Here is a 20,732-nt window from a genome sequence, read left to right as displayed (position 1 = left end):
TGGTGGACGAAGAAGAGTTTGATAGAATATTGGAGGAGCGCTACGCTGATCCATCTAGATTTATCAAATTTGCTGATGAGTTTGATGACAAAGGCAACAACTCAAATTCTATTCATGACGCGGTCATGGAATTAATGCCCAACATCTGGAAAGTCAAATGCACTGTATGATACCTTGAGCTCGAATCTATGACTTTGCTAATATTTGTTTCTTTTAAATTTCTCAGTTAGCGGAGTTTTTCCCTTTTGCTGCAGGTTGGCCGGGAGAGGCTTTCAGCTTTGTGTCTGATGCAGAAGTTTGCTGATTTGTTTTCTTTGGGTACTGTCTTGAAGATAAAATCTGCTTTTGCCGTAGATCATATGAAAGGTTTTGTATACATTGAGGCTGAAAGGCAGTGTGATATAAATGAGGTGATCTCAGTACTTGGTATTTTTGTTTGGTTTAATTTTATTGCTTGGCATGGTTTTAAATTGCGGTCTCGGCAGGTTTTCTATTCTTTGAGTAGGAATTTGCAGACTAATGTGGCTGAAATTTTGTCTAGCACTATATTGCTAGTTTTCAGGTGAAACATTTCTACCATGGGCTGATTCTGTTCACATTTGTTATTAATTTATGGTTTCAGGCATGTCAAGGGATTCCCGGAATCTATGTTACTCGAGTAGCTCTAGTACCAAATAGTGAGGTCTATCATCTTTTTTCTGTTAGAAATAGAACCCCTGAAATTTCTGAGGGTATGTGGGCTCGAATAAAAGGTGGTAATTACAAAGGGGATTTAGCACAGGTACTGCATGATTGTAAAAATAATGTTTTTTGTTTTATTTTTGCTATTCAACTTGTGGAATGCATCGTTCCTTCTATTAATTATGGTTTTTGTAGGTGGTGGCTGTAAATAATACCAGGAAAAAGGTTACAGTTAAGCTCATTCCAAGAATTGATCTGCAAGCTTTGGCTGCCAAATTTGTAAGGAGACCTGTGTCCACTTGATTTGCTACCCATTTTTTTAGGCAATTAATTAATTAACTTTGATTATGCTTGTTTTGTTTTAGTTGTTGTATATATGATATATCTGCTGGTAATGTATTTATTGTCTCAAGAACTAATGTTAAAGTATTACTTTTTATTTAAACTTAATTTTTAATTAAACATATTTATTTATGTTTTCCTTACACTTACATTCATTCAAACAAGAATTATTTTTACTTTTACCTTATTTCTATCTGTTCAAACAAAATATTCTTCTATTTTATTTATTTCTATTTTTCCTATTTTGTTTCCTCTTTAATTTACTTGTAACCCAAACAGAGACACAGAGTGAGCAGATTGTTGATGCATCTCTTCTCTCGTGTACAGGGTGGAGGTTATAGTCGCCAAAAGGTTGCTGTACCAGCCCCTAGATTAATCAGCTCAAGTGAACTAGAGTAAATAATACATATTCTCATATTTTGTTAATTTTTTACACGATAGTTTTTGTTATGCATCTGGATAAGTTTGTTTTTGTTCCTTTAATTTTCACTTTGCTGTACTTTCCAGTATTAGGCTTAGGAGTAGTTCTTGATTTATATTGTAGGTATCTTTTCTTTCGTGAATAGTTGAGTTTTTTTCTTTCGTGAAAACATATGTAAATTAGGATTTGCTGTTTTAGGATCTGCACCATAGGTTACTAGACAACAGAAAATTCGTCCTTCGGAAATTACCGAAGGCTTTAGCCCTTCGGTAATTACCGAAGGCTTTTGCCCTTCAGTAATTACCGAGGGCTTCTGGCCCTCGGTAATTACCGAAGGCTTTTGGCCCTCGGTAAATGTTAGCGACAAGGGATTTACCGAGGGCTCTTTGGCCGTCGATAAGCCTTCGGTAATTACCTTTTACCGACGGTTTTGGTCTGTTTCCGAGGGCTTCTGGCCTTCGGTAATGCCCTTCTTTTTTGTAGTGGGAAGAACAACAACTTTGCCAACTTGAAGAGAACCGCTCCGACCTTTGACCCACAAAGCGCGAGCTTCTCCTTTTCACAAGACTAGGCAATGCAATGAACTAGGTTTTGGAACTTCCTCAGATCACACTATATTCTCAAAAGCTTTGTGTTCAACTACGTTTTTCTTATATTCTAATCTTCACAGAAAAACCATAATATAGCTAGTTGCTCTGAATATCTTCGGTTAAGTTTCAACTGCCACGAATAATCGATTATTGTAAGTGATAATCGATTATTCAAGTCCGTTACAGGGTTTTCAAAATGTGATAATCGATTATATGATGTGATAATCGATTATTCCTGTATGACTCTGTGATAATCGATTATTACATCATATAATCGATTATTGCAGTTAAAAATGCAAGTTTACAAAGTTTACAAGAATTTCCTACTACATTTAATTTCTACAAATTGCTTTTAACTGATTCTAATATCTTCTTCAACTAAAACTTCTTGCAGCATCATCAAAACAAATTTCTTCAAAGATTTACCAATACTCCTTATTGGTAATAATCTCCCCCTTTTTGATGATGATCAAAAATTCAATTTTAAAAGCAATTTTGGCTTACCTGCAAAACATACAAGCTAACAGACAACAACAAAGTTAGCAATACCTGTATTAATTTATACTTCTCCGCTTGTATTATTCTTCTCCCCCTTTTTGATCAGAAGCAAAAAGATTTGATGTTAAAGGCTCCCCTCAATTAAACAAAGTAGGCATATAATCAAGAGATCATTTTATTGATGAAAATAAGGATTACATTATAAGAAGACACATAACAGACAGAATTATAACATAGATGAAATAGCAAGCAAACAACAAAACATTCTAACATAGAACCTATATCTAAAACTCAAGACTAGGAGATCTCTCTGTAGGTTGAAGGTTGAGATGATTCTCGATGTTAGATAGGCGAACATCAAGATCAAGAAATTGATCAACCATGTACTCATCAACAGATTGTTGCCACTCATAAATCTCCTCAAAGTGTGTTCTTTGTGCTAGACTCATATCCTCTAATTGCTTAGATAATCTAGCAAAATGTTCTTCCATGGAGAGTGAGGAGGATGAGGGCATGGTAGATGGACCAACATCAGAAGGAGCAGCAGCATTAACTGGTTCTGCCATATGAGTATCGATGTCATTAGCTTCATCTGCATCAGGATGGTCATCATCTTTGTGAATGAGAATTCGTCCTCTAGTAATGAATCCCATCTGACAAAAGGTAGTATCGCCAATTTCCGAGCCAACAGCTTGAATGGCTTGGACAAGTTCTCCTTCAACATTTACACCTTTGTACTCCAAGATTCTAGAAATAAGAAGAGCATAAGGAAATTGATAAGAGTGGGATTTCTTAGCTTTTACCATAGTGTCAGCAATGAGAGCAGGCCAATCGATGTGTATGTGATTTAGGATCCCATACAGAAGAAGTAGATCCTGTTCAGAGCATTGAGCATGATTGGTTGCTCTAGGACATAGGATCCAGACAAGTAAGTAGTGAATCATCCTTTCTTCAACCTTGAAACCTCCAACAAGCAATTGCCTTCGATTAGTCTGTTGTTCAGGGTGACGCAGGAAGGATTGGAAAGTCATCAAGCGATCGAAATCTTGGAGTCCGAGATGAACTTTGACAGCATCATCCCAAATGGGTAGTTGGGCAACGTTGGTCCACACATCATCATCTAAAATTATGCGGACACCCTTGACTTTAGTGGAAATAATCCCATCTCGATATCTCAAGTTGAAGTAGAACACTCTGATGAGATCAGGATAAATGCAACCTTTTTGCTCCACCAGATTTGAGAGTCCTTGATCATTAAAAAGCTCTGGAAATTGAAATCCATAGAAACGGAAAAAATCAAGGCGAATATACTTTACCGCCATGATTCTTCTTTCTTGCCAGGAAGTAACATAGTCCGCATGTTTTCCTTGATCTGAAATCCATCCATCAATGGTTGTCGGACGTGGTTGAGAGGAAGAGGATGCTCCAGCAGCTTTGCGGCGATGTCTCCTTGAATCTGCCATGGAGAAAGGTTGAGGGAGTGATAGTTTGAGAAAGTGAGTAAAAATGGAGAGATTGGGAGCTCAAGATTTTGATTTCAGTAGTTTCTGGGTGTAAAGAGATGTCTAATAATCGATTATAGGGGGCTATTTATAAGAAGAAGGGAAAAACTAGCCGTTTATGGCCGTTTTCAGCCGTTATGGGAGGCTCCAACGACTCTATTTTCGAAACTGTTAGCGTGATAATCGATTATCGTAAGTGATAATCGATTATCTACTCGTTGGTCACATTCCAGAATTTGTGTGATAATCGATTATGTATGAAGATAATCGATTATTTGCTCATGATTTTCCAAGGGTGAATTTGAAGATTCATAATCGATTATTGGGTGGGGTAATCGATTATCTCAGTGTAGAGGATGTTGTCCAGGTGGGGAATAATCGATTATGACTTGATGATAATCGATTATTAACGCTGATCTTACGAAAATTTGCAAAGAATCATAAATCTGGAGTCTAAGACATGTCTAATACCCCTAACTCTCTTCTAAGCTCATAGAATCTATCTTTAGGCAGGGCTTTAGTAAAGATATCAGCTAATTGATGTAACGTGTCAATGTATTCAATTTGGCAATCTCCTTTTTGAATGTGATTTCTCAAGAAGTGATGTCTAATTTCAATGTGCTTAGTTCTTGAGTGCATGATTGGGTTCTTAGTTAGGTTGATAGCACTAGTATTATCACATTTCAGAGGAATAAAATCAAGGAAGATATCAAAGTCCTCCAGTTGCTGTTTCATCCATAAGATTTGGGCACAACAATTGCCAGCAGCAATGTATTCAGCCTCAGTAGTACATAAAGCTACACAAGCTTGTTTCTTTGAATGCCAAGACACTAAAGAACAACCCAGAAAATGACAAGTGCCACTAGTACTTTTCCTATCAATTTTACAGCCACCATAGTCTGCATCAGAATAACCTATTAAACTAAGTGAAGCATCAGATGGATACCAAAGTCCAAAAGAAGTGGTTCCTTTAAGGTATTTCAAAATCCTTTTGACAGCAATTAGATGAGATTCTTTAGGATTAGCTTGGTACCTAGCACACACACATACACTTTGCATAATGTCTGGTCTACTAGCAGTTAGATACAATAAGGATCCTATCATTCCTCTAAACATGGTTTCATTTACCCATTCACCAGATTCATCCTTATCTAAATAGCAAGACGTTGCCATAGGTGTGTTGGCTTCTTTACAAGTATCCATACCAAACTTCTTAAGCACTTCTCTACAATATTTAGTTTGGGAGACAAAAGTTCCCCCATCTATTTGCTTTATTTGCAGTCCTAAGAAGAAGGTAAGCTCACCCATCATAGACATCTCAAATTCACCTTGCATTATTTGTGCAAATCCCTCACATAATGAATCATTTGTAGACCCAAAAATAATATCATCTACGTATACTTGAACAATTAAGATATGTTTTCCTACTTTCTTAATAAACAAGGTGGAATCAACCTTTCCTCTAGAGAAATCATTTTCAATCAAGAAGGTACTAAGTCTTTCATACCAAGACCTAGGTGCCTGTTTAAGACCATACAAGGCCTTTTTCAACTTATAAACATGATTAGGATATTTAAAATCCTCAAAACCAGGAGGTTGACTAACATATACCTCTTCTTTAATAAAACCATTCAAAAATGCACTTTTCACATCCATTTGGTACAATTTAAACTTCATCAAAGAGGCATAAGCAAGTAACAATCTAATTGCTTCTAACCTGGCTACCGGAGCGTAAGTTTCATCATAGTCTATACCTTCCTCTTGACAATAGCCCTTTGCAACTAACCTTGCTTTGTTCTTGGTGATGTTTCCATCTTCATCAAGCTTGTTTCTAAACACCCACTTTGTTCCAATGATTTGATAATCATCTTGTCTAGGGATGAGTTCCCAAACATCATTCCTTTCAAATTGATTCAATTCTTCTTGCATAGCAACACACCATTTATCATCTTGAAGAGCTTCCTTTATGTTCTTAGGTTCTACCTGAGACACAAAAGCTACTGTTAAACAGAAATTGTTAAGATTGTGTCTAGTAGTTACCCCTTTTAATATATCTCCGATGATGTTGTCCAGAGAAAGTCCTCTTGGTTGCTGATAGCTTGTGGGATCAACTACTTGATGTTCGTTTTGTGTTTCTGAAGGATAGTTTTCATTTAGGTACATCTCTTCAAGAGCTTCCCTCAAATAATCTTCATCACCTGCAAGTGATTTATTTGACTTAAGAGGATTCACCTCAAGGTCCACAATTTCGTCAAAAACAACATGCATTGATTCTTCAACTTTCAAGGTTCTTCTATTAAACACCCGGTGTGCTTTGCTAGTTAAGGAATATCCTAAGAAGATTGCCTCATCAGATTTAGCATCAAATTTACCTAGACTATCTTTACCATTATTTAAAACAAAGCATTTGCATCCAAAAATTTTCAAATGAGATACATTTGGTTTTCTACCATTAAACAATTCATAGGGAGTTAGCTTAAGAATAGGCCTAATTAGCATTCTGTTCAACACGTAACAAGCAGTACTAACTACATCAGCCCAAAAGTACTTTGGCACATTTGATTCATTTAAAAGAGTCCTAGCTAGTTCTTCTAATGATCTATTTTTCCTTTCAACAACACCATTTTGTTGGGGAGTTCTTGGAGCAGCAAAATTATGAGCAATTCCATATTCTTCACAAAACTTTTCAAAAGATTCATTTTCAAATTCACCATCATGATCACTTCTCAGAGTTTTGATTTTCAATTCCTTTTCATTTTGAACACGTTTTACAAACGATTTGAATGCTTTAAAAGCTTCACTTTTAAGGGTTAAGAAGAATGTCCAAGTAAATCTAGTGTAATCATCAACAATCACAAGAGCATAGTAGTTTCCACCAAAACTTTTAATTCTAGATGGACCAAACAAGTCCATATGCAGAAGTTCTAAGGGTTTTGATGTTGAAATCATGGTTTTAGATGAGAATGAGGATTTGGTTTGCTTTCCCTTTTGACATGCAGAGCAGAGTTTTTCTTTCTCAAATTTTAAATGTGGCAAACCAATCACAAGATTTTATGAAATTAATTTATTCAAATGTTGCATATGAATATGTGCAGCTCTTTTATGCCATAGCCAAGGGTTTTCTTCTTTAGCAACTAAACATGTTATATTATGACTAGATGCACTTTCAATATCAATCAAGTAAATGTTATTATGCCTAATGTCAGAGCGGCTGCAGCGGAATGGTTAGCGTGGGATAACAAACCAAGAGGGGGAGTGAATTGGTTCTTACTAAAATCGTGTGCCTTAAAAATTTCTACTCAATTAAACTTACTTAGCAAATAATAAAGACAATAAAATAGAGTAAGGTTGAGAGAAATTTGCACAGTTGATTTTATCCTGGTTCGGATCTTACCAATCCTACGTCCAGTCGCTTATCTCAAAAACAAGATAAACACTTCACTAATCACAAAACTATTACAAACTACAATCACACAGATACAATTTGTAAAAGTTTAGAAAACACCTCTCTTGAAGCCACAAGAGATGAAACAACACCTCCTTTGAATCTTCACAAAGGATGAAACACTTCCTCCGAATACTTCACGAAGGATGAATTCCTCTTCCAAACACTTCCTTAGATGCACCAAGGATGAACCAGCTATTCCTCTATCACCGTAGCAGTATTTCACCAACTCTACAGACAGAGTTTCCTTAGCTGAGCAAGAGCACACAATTCTCAAGAGTTTCAGAGTATTTGAGCACAAGGGAAGAGTTTGAGTTGAGAGAAAATGAGAGTCTATTTATAGACTCATCCAAAGGCTCCTCCATTTTCGCTTTTAGACTTTCTGACTGTGTTAATCGATTAGCTACAGTGGTTAATCGATTAACAACCCAACGGATACTTCAACGGCTCTAAAAACGGCTAGTTTTTCAAACGTTCACCTTGTTAATCGATTAACAGCCCTTGTTAATCGATTAACGCTAATCGATTAACACCCTCTGTTAATCGATTAGCACTGCACTGCTGGGCTTCTTCATGGCGCACTGGAACAATCGATTAACATCCCTTGTTAATCGATTAACACCCTTTGTTAATCGATTAACACTGCACAGAATTTTTCTTATGATTTATTTTTACATCACTTTTGAATACATACATGAAACTACTAATTTTCCTATGTTCATACAATTATTACAAAAGAGTACAAGTCTTCAAAGATCATACTTCATGAGTTTTGTTTGTTCTTGACTTGATTTGGACATCATCAAAACTTCATCTTCATCAATTTGCTAACAATCTCCCCCTTTTTGATGATGATCAAAACTTTCTTGATTTAAAGCTTTTGGTAATAATCTGTATTTGAGACACAACTTAAGGAAGAAATAATTGTTAGGGTACTTAGAAATAAGTTTAAGGCTTTAAATATTTCTCCCCCTTTTTGATCATTATTAAAAAGTGATGAATAAGTGCTCCCCCTAATTTGATTAGAAATTATACTCCCCCTTAATAAAAGCATGTAGGCATAGAAAGAATAAGAAAAGATAACATACATTTTATTGAATATTAAGATGCAAGCATACAAGGAAATATAAAGGGCACACACTAATAAAAGCATAGAAACATAAATTTCCTAGGGCTCATCATCGCTATCGGGTACATAGAGTTTTGCCAGTTTGTCATCAATCTCCTTAAGATGATTATCTATTGCATCATATCTAAGAGCATGATAAGCCATCATATCATCCATCCGTGATTGTTGCATAGAAGCCATATCTGCAATTTGTCTAGATATACTCTCTAGACTATATTCTTGGGGAGGATGGGATGGTCCAGCAACATTGGTTGGATGAGGCATAGGTATATCTTCATCTTCTTCAGCTGATGCATCATCTTCTGGTGCAATATCATCTTCAGCACGAACAAACAGATTTCCTTGTCGTATAAAGCCCATTTGATGCAAAGCTGATTCCTCAATTTCATGACTTCTTAAGACGGAGAGATGTTTCTCTCCCGTAACATCAACTCCTTTATACACACATATTAAGGAAATAAGGAGTGGATATGGAAGATGACCTCTATCATACCTCTTTGCCCGGACCATAGTGTCGGAGATGAGATCTGCCCAATTGATTTTGATATTTTGAGTAATGGCAGACATGAGCATGAGATCAATTTCAAAGCATTGGGCTAGGTTTGAGCCTCTTGGACACAACAACCATACAATAAGATAATGAAGAACCCTTTCCTCCATTCTAAGATTTCCTACAAGAAGATATCGCCTATTTGGTAGAGGTTGTTGAGGGTTGCGCATGAAAGAACGATATGCCAAAATTTTGTTAAAATCACCAAAGTCATTTGGCACATGCATGGTATTTTCTAAAATGGGAAGATGAGCAACATTTGTCCAAATGTCATTATCCAGAATGATATCTATCCCTTTTACACGAGTGTAAACAATACCATTTTGGGATTTTAGATTGTAGTAGAATACTCTTACCAAATCTGGATAATAATGCCCTTGAAGTTGCATTAGATGCTGGACGCCTTGCTCAATCAATTGCTGAGAAAATTGAAATTGATGTGTGGTGAACCAATTTAGATTTACAAATTTTTGACGAAGAATCTTGCGTTCTTTCCACATTTGTAGATATTCGTCATGCTTTCCATCATCGGAAATCCACCCATGAATGTTTGGACCACGTGCAAGAGGTGTGCTTTCCGATCCATAGCTTCTTCTTCTTCTTCTTCTTGATGGTTCAGCCATGAGAGCAAGAGATTTGAATTTTGAGAGAAGAAATGAAGTGAATTTGAGTTGTAGAGGGATGGGTAAAGTGAGTGGGTAAAAATGAGGGATGGTATGAGGTTAAATAGGCTGAAAAAGGACCCCCCTAACGTTCAAATTTAAAAAAAATGACCGTTTATAGCCGTTTATAACGGCTAGATTCTGCAGAATTTACTGCAGGTTACCGTTGTTAATCGATTAACAGGGTGTGTTAATCGATTAACGTTAATCGATTAACAGGATGTGTTAATCGATTAACAGACGCTGATTTCCGAAAATCAGCAATTTTGTCACTTTGTCTAATTTTAAGATATTTTTAATATTCCTAAGGCTCTTCTAAGCTCATAGAATCTATCTTTAGGCAATGCTTTGGTAAAAATATCAGCTAATTGATGTTGGGTATCAATATATTCTATTTCACAATCTCCTTTTTGCACATGATCTCTAAGAAAGTGATGCCTAATCTCAATGTGCTTGGTTCTAGAGTGCATTATGGGATTCTTTGTAAGGTTTATTGCACTTGTATTATCACACTTAAGTGGTATATGATCTAAATGAATGTCATAATCTTCTAATTGCTGTTTCATCCATAAAATTTGCGCACAACAATTTCCCGCAGCAATATATTCAGCCTCAGTGGTAGATAAGGCTACACAGGCTTGTTTCTTAGAATGCCAAGAAACTAAGGAACTACCTAGAAGATGACATGTTCCACTAGTGCTTTTTCTATCTATCTTACAACCTCCATAATCAGCATCTGAAAATCCTACAAGACTAGGTTTCGTTCCAGATGGATACCATAAACCAAAGGATGCAGTTCCCTTAAGATATTTCAATATTCTTTTAACTGCAGTAAGGTGAGATTCTCTAGGACTAGATTGATACCTAGCACACACACAAACACTTTGCATAATATCTGGTCTACTAGCAGTGAGATATAACAAAGAACCTATCATACATCTATATTTGGTTTGATTTACCTCTTTACCTGACTCATCTTTGTCAAGATAGCATGAGGTTCCCATAGGTGTAGATGCTTCCTTTGCTTTGTCCATTTCAAACTTCTTAAGAATTTCTCTACAATACTTAGTTTGAGAAATGAACGTACCTTCTTTTGTTTGCTTAATTTGAAGACCAAGGAAGAATGTTAATTCTCCCATCATAGACATTTCAAATTCACCCTGCATAGTCTTAGCAAATTCCTCACAAAGAGATTTATTAGTTGATCCAAAAATAATATCATCAACATATACTTGAATAATCAAAATATGTTTTCCGACTCTTTTAATAAACAAAGTGGAATCAACTTTTCCTCTATTAAAGTCATTTTCTAAAAGAAAATTGCTAAGTCTTTCATACCAAGATCTAGGTGCTTGTTTTAAACCATAAAGTGCTTTCTTTAATTTATAGATGTGATTTGGAAATTTAAAATCTTCAAAACCGGGTGGTTGTTCAACATACACATCTTCTTTTATAAAACCATTTAGAAATGCACTTTTAACATCCATTTGAAATAATTTAAATTTCATTATAGATGCATAAGCAAGAAGTAGGCGTATTGCCTCTAACCTGGCAACTGGAGCATATGTCTCATCATAATCTATACCTTCTTCTTGACTATATCCTTGAGCCACAAGCCTAGCTTTATTCTTGGTGATGTTTCCATCTTCATCCAGTTTGTTCCTGAATACCCATTTTGTTCCAATTACTTGATGAGTATCTTCTCTAGGAATCAATTCCCAAACTTGATTTCTTTCAAACTGGTTGAGTTCTTCTTGCATTGCAATACACCATTGTTCATCTTGAAGAGCTTCCTTAATGTTCTTAGGTTCAATCTGCGACATAAAAGCTACATTCATACAAAAATTAACTAAATTTCTTCTAGTGTTTACCCCTTTTGATATGTCGCCAATGATGTTGTCCAATGATAATCCTCTAGGTTGTTGCCATATTTTGTTTAGATCTTCATCATCTTGAGGATTATTTATTTTCTCTTCATTGGTTGTCTTTTGCAAGTCTTCATTTTCACCTGCATCTGATTCATCTGACTCAAGAGGTTTTACCTCAAGGTCCACAATTTCATCAAAGACAATATGCACAGATTCTTCTATTTCAAGTGTTTTCCGATTAAAAACTCTATAAGCTTTGCTAGTTAGAGAATATCCTAGAAAAATAGCTTCATCGGATTTGGAATCAAATTTTCCTAAATTTTGTTTTCCATTATTTAAGACAAAACATTTGCATCCAAAAATTCTTAAATGTGAAACATTTGGTTTTCTACCTTTAAAAAGTTCATAAGGAGTACATTTCAAAATTTGCCTAATAAGCATTCTGTTCAATACATAACATGCAGTACTCACAGCATCAGCCCAAAATTGTTTAGGAACACTATATTCATTTAACATAGTTCTAGCAAGTTCCTCTAAGGATCTATTCTTTCTTTCTACAACTCCATTTTGTTGAGGAGTTCTAGGTGCAGAAAAATTATGAGAAATGCCATATTCTTCACAAAAAGTTTCAAAAGATTCATTTTGAAATTCACCTCCATGGTCACTTCTAATAGCCTTTATTTTCAAGTCCTTTTCATTTTGAACTAAATTTGCAAACTTTTTAAATTCTTTGAAAGCTTCACTTTTAAGAGTAAGAAAGAAGGTCCAAGTATATCTTGAATAATCATCCACAATAACTAAAGCATAATAATTTCCTCCAAAACTTTTTATCCTAGAGGGACCAAATAAATCCATGTGCAAAAGTTCTAAGGGTTTTAAACTAGAAACAACATTTTTCGAATGGAAAGATGATTTCACTTGTTTTCCCTTTTGACATGCATCACACAATTTATTTTTCACATATTTTAGTTTTGGTAAACCAATTACTAAGTCTTTAGAAATGAGTTTATTCAATTGTTGCATATGAATATGTGCAACTCTTTTATGCCATAACCATGGATTTTCTTCTTTTACTACTAAACATGAAATATTCCTATTTGATGCATTTTCTAAATCAATCAAATAAATATTGTTATGCCTAATTCCTTTCAAAGCAATTTCAGAAGAATCATTTTTATAAATAGTGCAAGAATTTTGTTCGAAGGTTACCTTGAATCCTTTATCGCATAATTGACTAATGCTAATTAAGTTATGCTTTAATCCTTCCACATATAGCACGTCTTTGATCATCAAGGTATCTTCACTTCCAATATCTCCAATTCCAAGGATTTTTCCTTTGTTGTTATCACCATAGGTGACAAAGCCTCGTTCCTTTTTCCGGAAGCTTGTAAATTTCTTTTTATCTCCGGTCATGTGTTTTGAACATCCACTGTCAAGACACCACATATACTTCCTTGGTTTTGATAATTCCTACAACATAAAAAGAACAAGCTATTTAGGTACCCAACTACTTTGTATGGGTCCTTTGGGTTAGATTTAAGAAGATTAAAATCATTTTACAACCCAAACATATCTACCACTTGGAACACCATAATGCTTAATTTTACATTTGTTAGATGTATGACCCTTTTTCATACAATAAAAGCATGATGCAACATTTGTGTTCCTATAAGTTGTTCCTTTTTGTACCCAAGTTCTTCGGGTTCTATGATTATGTTTAATTTTAGGAACATACTTATTTTTAACAACCTTATTTTCATTAGTTTTACTACATTCTCCAGTGGTTGTATTTTCAGAAAAATATTTGAATTTTATGCAAGATTCACATTCATTTTTAGCAACATATTTTTCTTTTTCATAATATAAAACTTTACTTTTTAAATTTCTAATTTCTTCCGCTTGATATAAAAATTTATTTTTCAAACTTCTGTTTTCTTCAGATAAATTTGTAAATTCAGTTTTCAAATTATCATTTATTTTAGAGAAGTTTTCAGAAGTAATTTTCAAATTTTCATTTTCTTCAAGAATATTTTCAAAATTCAATTTTAACTTTTTGAAGTCCTTTTTCAATTTCTTATGAGCTATATCTAATTTTTCAGATTCTACTAATAAAGCAGCATAAGTATCATGCAGTTCATCTTCATCCATATGACTATCATTATCAGAATAGTGTGAACTACTTACTTGGCTGATGTTATCATCATCTGCCATCAAACAGATGTTTGCTTCTTCATCTGAGTCGCTTGAATTTGAAATGGTCTCATTGTCGTCTTCCCAGGCAATGTAGGCCTTCTTTTTCTTGAAGAATCTTTTCTCCTTCTTGTCTTTACCCTTCTTTTGATTTGGGCAGTCTGCTTTTAGATGCCCCTTTTCTCCACAGCCATAACATCGGTAATTTGAGGAAGATGCTTGATTATCTTTCTTTTCGTATCTAAATCTTCCTTTACCTTTAGACTTCATGAACCTGTTTAACCTTTTGATCATAAGACTTAAATTTTCTTCTTCGTCTGAGTCTTCATCTTCTGATTTACATTTGCTTCTTTCAACCTCCGACTTTAATGCCAAACTCTTCTTGTTGTTTTTGGCTTTTGCTTCTTCTTCATCAAGTCTTCCAAGATCTAGTTCATGTTCCCTCAACTTTCCAAATAATGCAGCCATGGTCATTGTGTTGAGATTTTGTGACTCAGAAATTGCAGTCACTTTTGGTTGCCAAGACCTGTCTAAAGATTTCAAGATTTTAATGTTAAGTTCATCAGTATCAAATGACTTACCCAGTCCAATGAGATGATTAACAATGTTGGTGAAGCGTTTTTGAACATCAACTATTGTTTCCCCTTGCTTCATTCTGAACATCTCGTATTCCTGGATTAAGGTATTCTTTCTAGCTCTCTTTACATCATCTGTACCTTCATGGGTTACTCTAAGTACTTCCCACATTTCTTGTGCAGTTTTACAAATAGAAATCCTGTAAAACTCGTCAACAGTTAAAGCAGATGAAATAATATTACGAGCTTTTACATCATTACCAAATTTTCTCTTATCTTCAGCAGTCCATTGGTCACGGGGCTTTGGTTCCTGTATATTGTTAATTGGAACAAAAGGACCAGATACAACAGCATCCCAAATATCTATATCAATAGATTCCATAAAAATTTGCATTCTTACCTTCCAGAATGCGTAATTTTCACCTGTGAATAGTGGTGGTCTATTGATAGAAGCACCCTCTGCAAAGGTTTGATGTGATCCCGCCATTTGAATGACTATCAAAGCAAGCTCTGATACCAAATGTCAGAGCGGCTGCAGCGGAATGGTTAGCGTGGGATAACAAACCAAGAGGGGGAGTGAATTGGTTCTTACTAAAATCGTGTGCCTTAAAAATTTCTACTCAATTAAACTTACTTAGCAAATAATAAAGACAATAAAATAGAGTAAGGTTGAGAGAAATTTGCACAGTTGATTTTATCCTGGTTCGGATCTTACCAATCCTACGTCCAGTCGCTTATCTCAAAAACAAGATAAACACTTCACTAATCACAAAACTATTACAAACTACAATCACACAGATACAATTTGTAAAAGTTTAGAAAACACCTCTCTTGAAGCCACAAGAGATGAAACAACACCTCCTTTGAATCTTCACAAAGGATGAAACACTTCCTCCGAATACTTCACGAAGGATGAATTCCTCTTCCAAACACTTCCTTAGATGCACCAAGGATGAACCAGCTATTCCTCTATCACCGTAGCAGTATTTCACCAACTCTACAGACAGAGTTTCCTTAGCTGAGCAAGAGCACACAATTCTCAAGAGTTTCAGAGTATTTGAGCACAAGGGAAGAGTTTGAGTTGAGAGAAAATGAGAGTCTATTTATAGACTCATCCAAAGGCTCCTCCATTTTCGCTTTTAGACTTTCTGACTGTGTTAATCGATTAGCTACAGTGGTTAATCGATTAACAACCCAACGGATACTTCAACGGCTCTAAAAACGGCTAGTTTTTCAAACGTTCACCTTGTTAATCGATTAACAGCCCTTGTTAATCGATTAACGCTAATCGATTAACACCCTCTGTTAATCGATTAGCACTGCACTGCTGGGCTTCTTCATGGCGCACTGGAACAATCGATTAACATCCCTTGTTAATCGATTAACATTAATCGATTAACACCCTCTGTTAATCGATTAACACTGCACAAAATTTTTCTTATGATTTATTTTTACATCACTTTTGAATACATACATGAAACTACTAATTTTCCTATGTTCATACAATTATTACAAAAGAGTACAAGTCTTCAAAGATCATACTTCATGAGTCTTGTTTGTTCTTGACTTGATTTGGACATCATCAAAACTTCATCTTCATCAATTTGCTAACACCTAACACCTTGCAAAGCAATCTCAGTAGAATTTTTAAAATACATAGTGCATTTATCACTCTCAAAGGTTACCTTAAGACCTTTGTCACATAGTTGGCTTATGCTTAGTAGGTTGTGTTTGAGACCTTCAACACATAACACGTCCTTTATTGTTAAGGTGTTTCCTCCTCCAATGTCTCCGGTTCCAATGATTCTACCTTTGTTGTTATCCCAAGGTTACAAAACCTTGTTTCTTCTTCTCAAAAGATATAAACTTTTTCTTGTCACCAGTCATGTGTCTTGAGCAACCACTGTCAAGATACCACAATGACTTCTTTGACTTAGTAAGTTCCTACAAGATAAATTAGAGCAAGAACTTAGGTCCCCAATCTTGTTATGGGTCCTTGGGGTTAGTTTAAGTAAACAAATATTATTTCATAACTCTAACCCATTCATATTTCCCATTTGGTACACCAAAATGTTTATGTTGCATTTATTTGATGTGTGACCATGTTTCATGCAGTAAAAACAACAAACCTCATGTACCTTATTTTTCACCAAGGTTCCTTTTTCAACCTAAACTCTACTAGTTCTTTTTATTTTTGACTTCTTGCTTTGATGCATGACTTTATTTTTCACGTTGTTTTTAGTAGCATTTGTTTTAACATGTGATTGAGACCTGGTTGCCTTTGCAAGTAAATTCTCTAGTATATCAATATTAAACATATGACTCTTGCATGATAGACACTCAACAGGTTGTGCAACAACATCAAATTCAGACAACTTAGTTTCCAGATTACTAACTTTGTTTCTCAAAACAACTTCATCATCTAGTACTTTTTCATATTTCAACTTCAAATCATTATGTTATTTCTTTAGCTTCTTATGAGCAACATCAAGTTTTTCCGATTCATTTAACAAATCAAGAAATGCCTTCTGTAAATCAAATTCATCACTCGACTCTAAGCTAGAGTTACTTACTTGGCTTCCTGCATCTTCTAAGTCTGCCATTAAGCACAAGTTTGCTTCTTCATCTGAATCGCTTGAGCTTGAAGAACTTGAAGCATTATCTTCCCAGGCTATGTAAGCTTTCTTTTTCTTTGGAAACTTTCTTTCTTTCTTTTCTTCACTTTTCTTATTCTTTGGATAGCCAGTCTTCACATGACCTCTTTCTCCGCATCCATAACATTTAATGCTTGAAGAAGATCCATGATTTTCTTTCCTTTCTTCACGGTATTTGTCTTTTCCCTTTGCTTTCATAAATTTTGCAAACTTCTTAATCATAAGACTCATGTTTTCTTCATCATCATCGAAGTCATCATCTTCAATCCTTTTAGAGTTCTTTCCTTTGGAGATCTCGGACTTGAAGGCTAGTGTCTTTCTTTTGCCTTGATCTTCTTCAGCCGTCAATCTTCTCAACTCAAGTTCATGCTCACGGAGTTTCCCAAACAAAATTGGCATCGACATTTGAGTAAGATTTTGAGACTCAGAGATGACAGTCACCTTTGGTTGCCAAGACCTGTCCAATGATTTCAAAATTTTTACATTCAATTCATCAGTATCAAAAGTCTTACCCAACCTTGTCAAGTGGTTCACTATGTGAATGAAACACTTTTGGACATTAGAAATTGTTTCTCCAGGTTGCATTCTGAACATCTCATACTCCTGAATGAGAGTGTTCTTCCTTGCACGTTTCACGTCCTCTTTTCCTTCATGTGTGACTCTGAGAACCGCCCACATTTCTTGTGCTATCTTACAAACTGAAATTCTATAAAACTCATCAAGTACAACAGGAGATGAAATAATGTTGCGAGCCTTAATATCAAATTGAGCTCTTCTATTTTCCTCTAGAGTCCAGTTGAAGTATGGTTTTTCTACTTTTACACCATCAATAGTTCTTTTTGGAATATAGGGACCATTTAGTACAGCTTCCCAGATGCCTCTGTCAACAGACCCCATAAAAATTTCCATTCTGACTTTCCAGAATACATAGTTATCACCAGTAAAGAGTGATGGTCTGTTGATGGAAGCACCCTCGGCATATACTTGATTTTGATGACCGGCCATTTTCGAAAAATTTGAAAAAATATCAAAGCAAGCTCTGATACCAATTGTTGGAACAATCGATACCGTCTTAGAGTCGCGCAGCGGAATAAAATATTCAGAAAGCGTGTTACGGTCACAAATCAAGTTTTGATGGTCCGTTTTAGAAAAATAATTTTCTTAGAGAAAATTTATCAAACAATTGATGTGCATAAAACAGTAAAGAGTGTAAGGAATAGAAAAGTTGACACACTGGATTTTTATCCTGGTTCGATTCAAAAGAATCTACGTCCAGTTGTTAATCACTATAAAAAGTGATTAACGTTTTCACTAAAATCAGTTTCACAAGTTTACAATAGAGTAAATGAAACAGAAAAAGATAAAACCTTCCTTCGAACAAACAAACCGGAAGAACAACAACTTTGCAAACTTGAAGAGAACCGCTCCGACCTTTGACCCACAAAGCGCGAGCTTCTCCTTTTCACAAGACTAGGCAATGCAATGAACTAGCTTTTGGAACTTCCTTAGATCACACTGTATTCTCAAAAGCTCTGTGTTCAACTACGTTTTTCTTATATTCTAATCTTCACAGAAAAACCACTATATAGCCAACTGCTCTGAATATCTTCGGTTAAGTTTCAACTGCCACGAATAATCGATTATTGTAAGTGATAATCGATTATTCAAGTCCGTTACAGGGTTTTCAAAATGTGATAATCGATTATATGATGTGATAATTGATTATTCTTGTATGACTCTGTGATAATCGATTATTACATCATATAATCGATTATTGCAGTTAAAAATGCAAGTTTACAAAGTTTACAAGAATTTCCTACTACATTTAATTTCTACAAATTGCTTTTAACTGATTCTAATATCTTCTTCAACTAAAACTTCTTGCAGCATCATCAAAACAAATTTCTTCAAAGATTTACCAATACTCCTTATTGGTAACAAATGGTAATAAAGAAAGCTAAATCCGACTTAGACCTCTAATATCAAACCACATGAAAAAGAAAAATCATCTACTTTAACGACTTCTGCTTTTAATTATGAAAGAAATTAGAATAACTATGAATATCATAATGTATAAGTTAACTGTAGTTAAAACTGATATGTATATGATGGTAGCCAAGACTGACTTTGTTGTCTGTAAATGTTTTTTCTGTTTTAGTGCATAATTTTTGATGATGAAATGTAGACAGTTTATTATTATTTTAGCAAAATAAGAAAATCCAATGTGATATTTTTTTGAATAAGATGTGATGTTATTTGTTTTGCAGTTGCACTTTTGAGGTTGGTACTTCCAATCCAGTATACAACAAGCTTCTTTTGACAATTAGCCAAAGCCTAGTGAGTTGTCAAGAGAAAAGGTGAAATATTGAATTGACATTTTAACTTATACATAATGCATACATATGTGATTCATAGAGTTTATTTACATTCAAGCATATAACATGAATATACTTTAAGACTATGTAAAGTTAGGAATTTAAGGTGCTAAAATAAATTATATTTATGACAATGCATTTTTGGTTTTGTATAATTGATATACTTTTGAGATGGTTGATGAATCATTATTTTTTACTATTCACTTAGCTTTTTGCACAGAATTATATTAGTGAATTGTGTTTAATTCTCAATTATTGTCTCGTTTTCACTATTTGGGTTTAATTTAACTAATAATTTTTATTTTAATTAATTTGAATTATTTGAGCTTAATTATTCCTATTATTATTTTCAGGGCAATTTTGGAATTTTATTTTGGGACTTAAAGAGAGATGCCACATCATTTATATTGTAATTTTTCTTATTTTATTTCATTGTAATTTGCATTTGAATTCCATTTCAATGTAATTTGGGACAAATTAGAAAATAGGCCAAAATTGGAATGACAAAGTTGGAATATCGGTTTATAAGAAGCAAAAATTAGATTGGGAAAGGATCCCCTTCCTTTCACTTGCTGGACGTTGCTGAAATGTAGAAAGGGGGCAACTTTCTTCTTCTCCCATTTTTTGGGATGTTCCAAGGGCCTTGTAGCTGGATGTTTAGGTTCTAATTTTGTTTTCCTCTTCTTTGCTGTAATGAATTCATCTACAATTTCACTTCAATTCACAGTTTGATTTCATTTTCTGCTGTTGAAATTCGAGATCTATTTTACTGTTTCTGTTCTGCTGTGATTTAAATTCTGCTGCTGTAATTTAATTTTTGCTGTAATTTAATTTATGTATTTTGTTTTTCTACAAATTAATTTTTGCTGCTGTTGATTATTTCATTTTCAATTATTCACTATAATTTCGTTTTCTGTATTCTGCTGCAGTAATCCTGATTGTGTTTCTATATTTTTCAATTTACTATTTTCTGTTTATACTGTTTCTGTATTACTGCAATTTGTGTTTCTGAAATTTTGTATTTTCTGTATTGATGTTATTATGTACTGCTGTAATTTCATTTTTTGTATTTACTGTTTTCTGTATTTACTGTTTTCTATAATTTTGTTTCCTGTATTTTCGTTTTCTGTACTACAGTTTTCTGTTCCAGATTTGTTTTTATTGTTTTATGTTGCTGAAATTTCGTTTTGCCTGTAGCAGTTTCATTTTTACTATTTTAATTTCGTTATTACTGTTTTAATTTTGTTTTT

General features: G+C 34.5%; 1 protein-coding gene across 1 annotated transcript in view; it reads left to right on the top strand.

The window, feature by feature from the left end:
* The window catches only part of LOC108328103 (uncharacterized), a 31,526-nt gene extending 11,307 nt beyond the window's left edge, over nucleotides 1–20,219 (top strand). Inside the window, exons 4-10 of the mRNA XM_052868192.1 lie at nucleotides 16–164; nucleotides 255–410; nucleotides 623–781; nucleotides 877–960; nucleotides 1,351–1,418; nucleotides 19,375–19,464; nucleotides 19,836–20,219. Of these exons, the coding sequence (XP_052724152.1) occupies nucleotides 16–164; nucleotides 255–410; nucleotides 623–781; nucleotides 877–960; nucleotides 1,351–1,418; nucleotides 19,375–19,464; nucleotides 19,836–19,866 (737 nt within the window). The 3' untranslated portion in view covers nucleotides 19,867–20,219. The remainder of the gene's footprint in view (nucleotides 1–15; nucleotides 165–254; nucleotides 411–622; nucleotides 782–876; nucleotides 961–1,350; nucleotides 1,419–19,374; nucleotides 19,465–19,835) is intronic.
* The last annotated feature ends 513 nt before the right edge of the window (nucleotides 20,220–20,732 follow it).

The sequence above is a fragment of the Vigna angularis genome, chromosome 1 (assembly GCF_016808095.1).
Source record: "Vigna angularis cultivar LongXiaoDou No.4 chromosome 1, ASM1680809v1, whole genome shotgun sequence".
Lineage (NCBI taxonomy): Eukaryota > Viridiplantae > Streptophyta > Magnoliopsida > Fabales > Fabaceae > Vigna > Vigna angularis.
The sequence above is the reverse complement of the archived record's forward strand: the minus strand, read 5'-3'. Positions and strand labels throughout refer to the sequence as shown.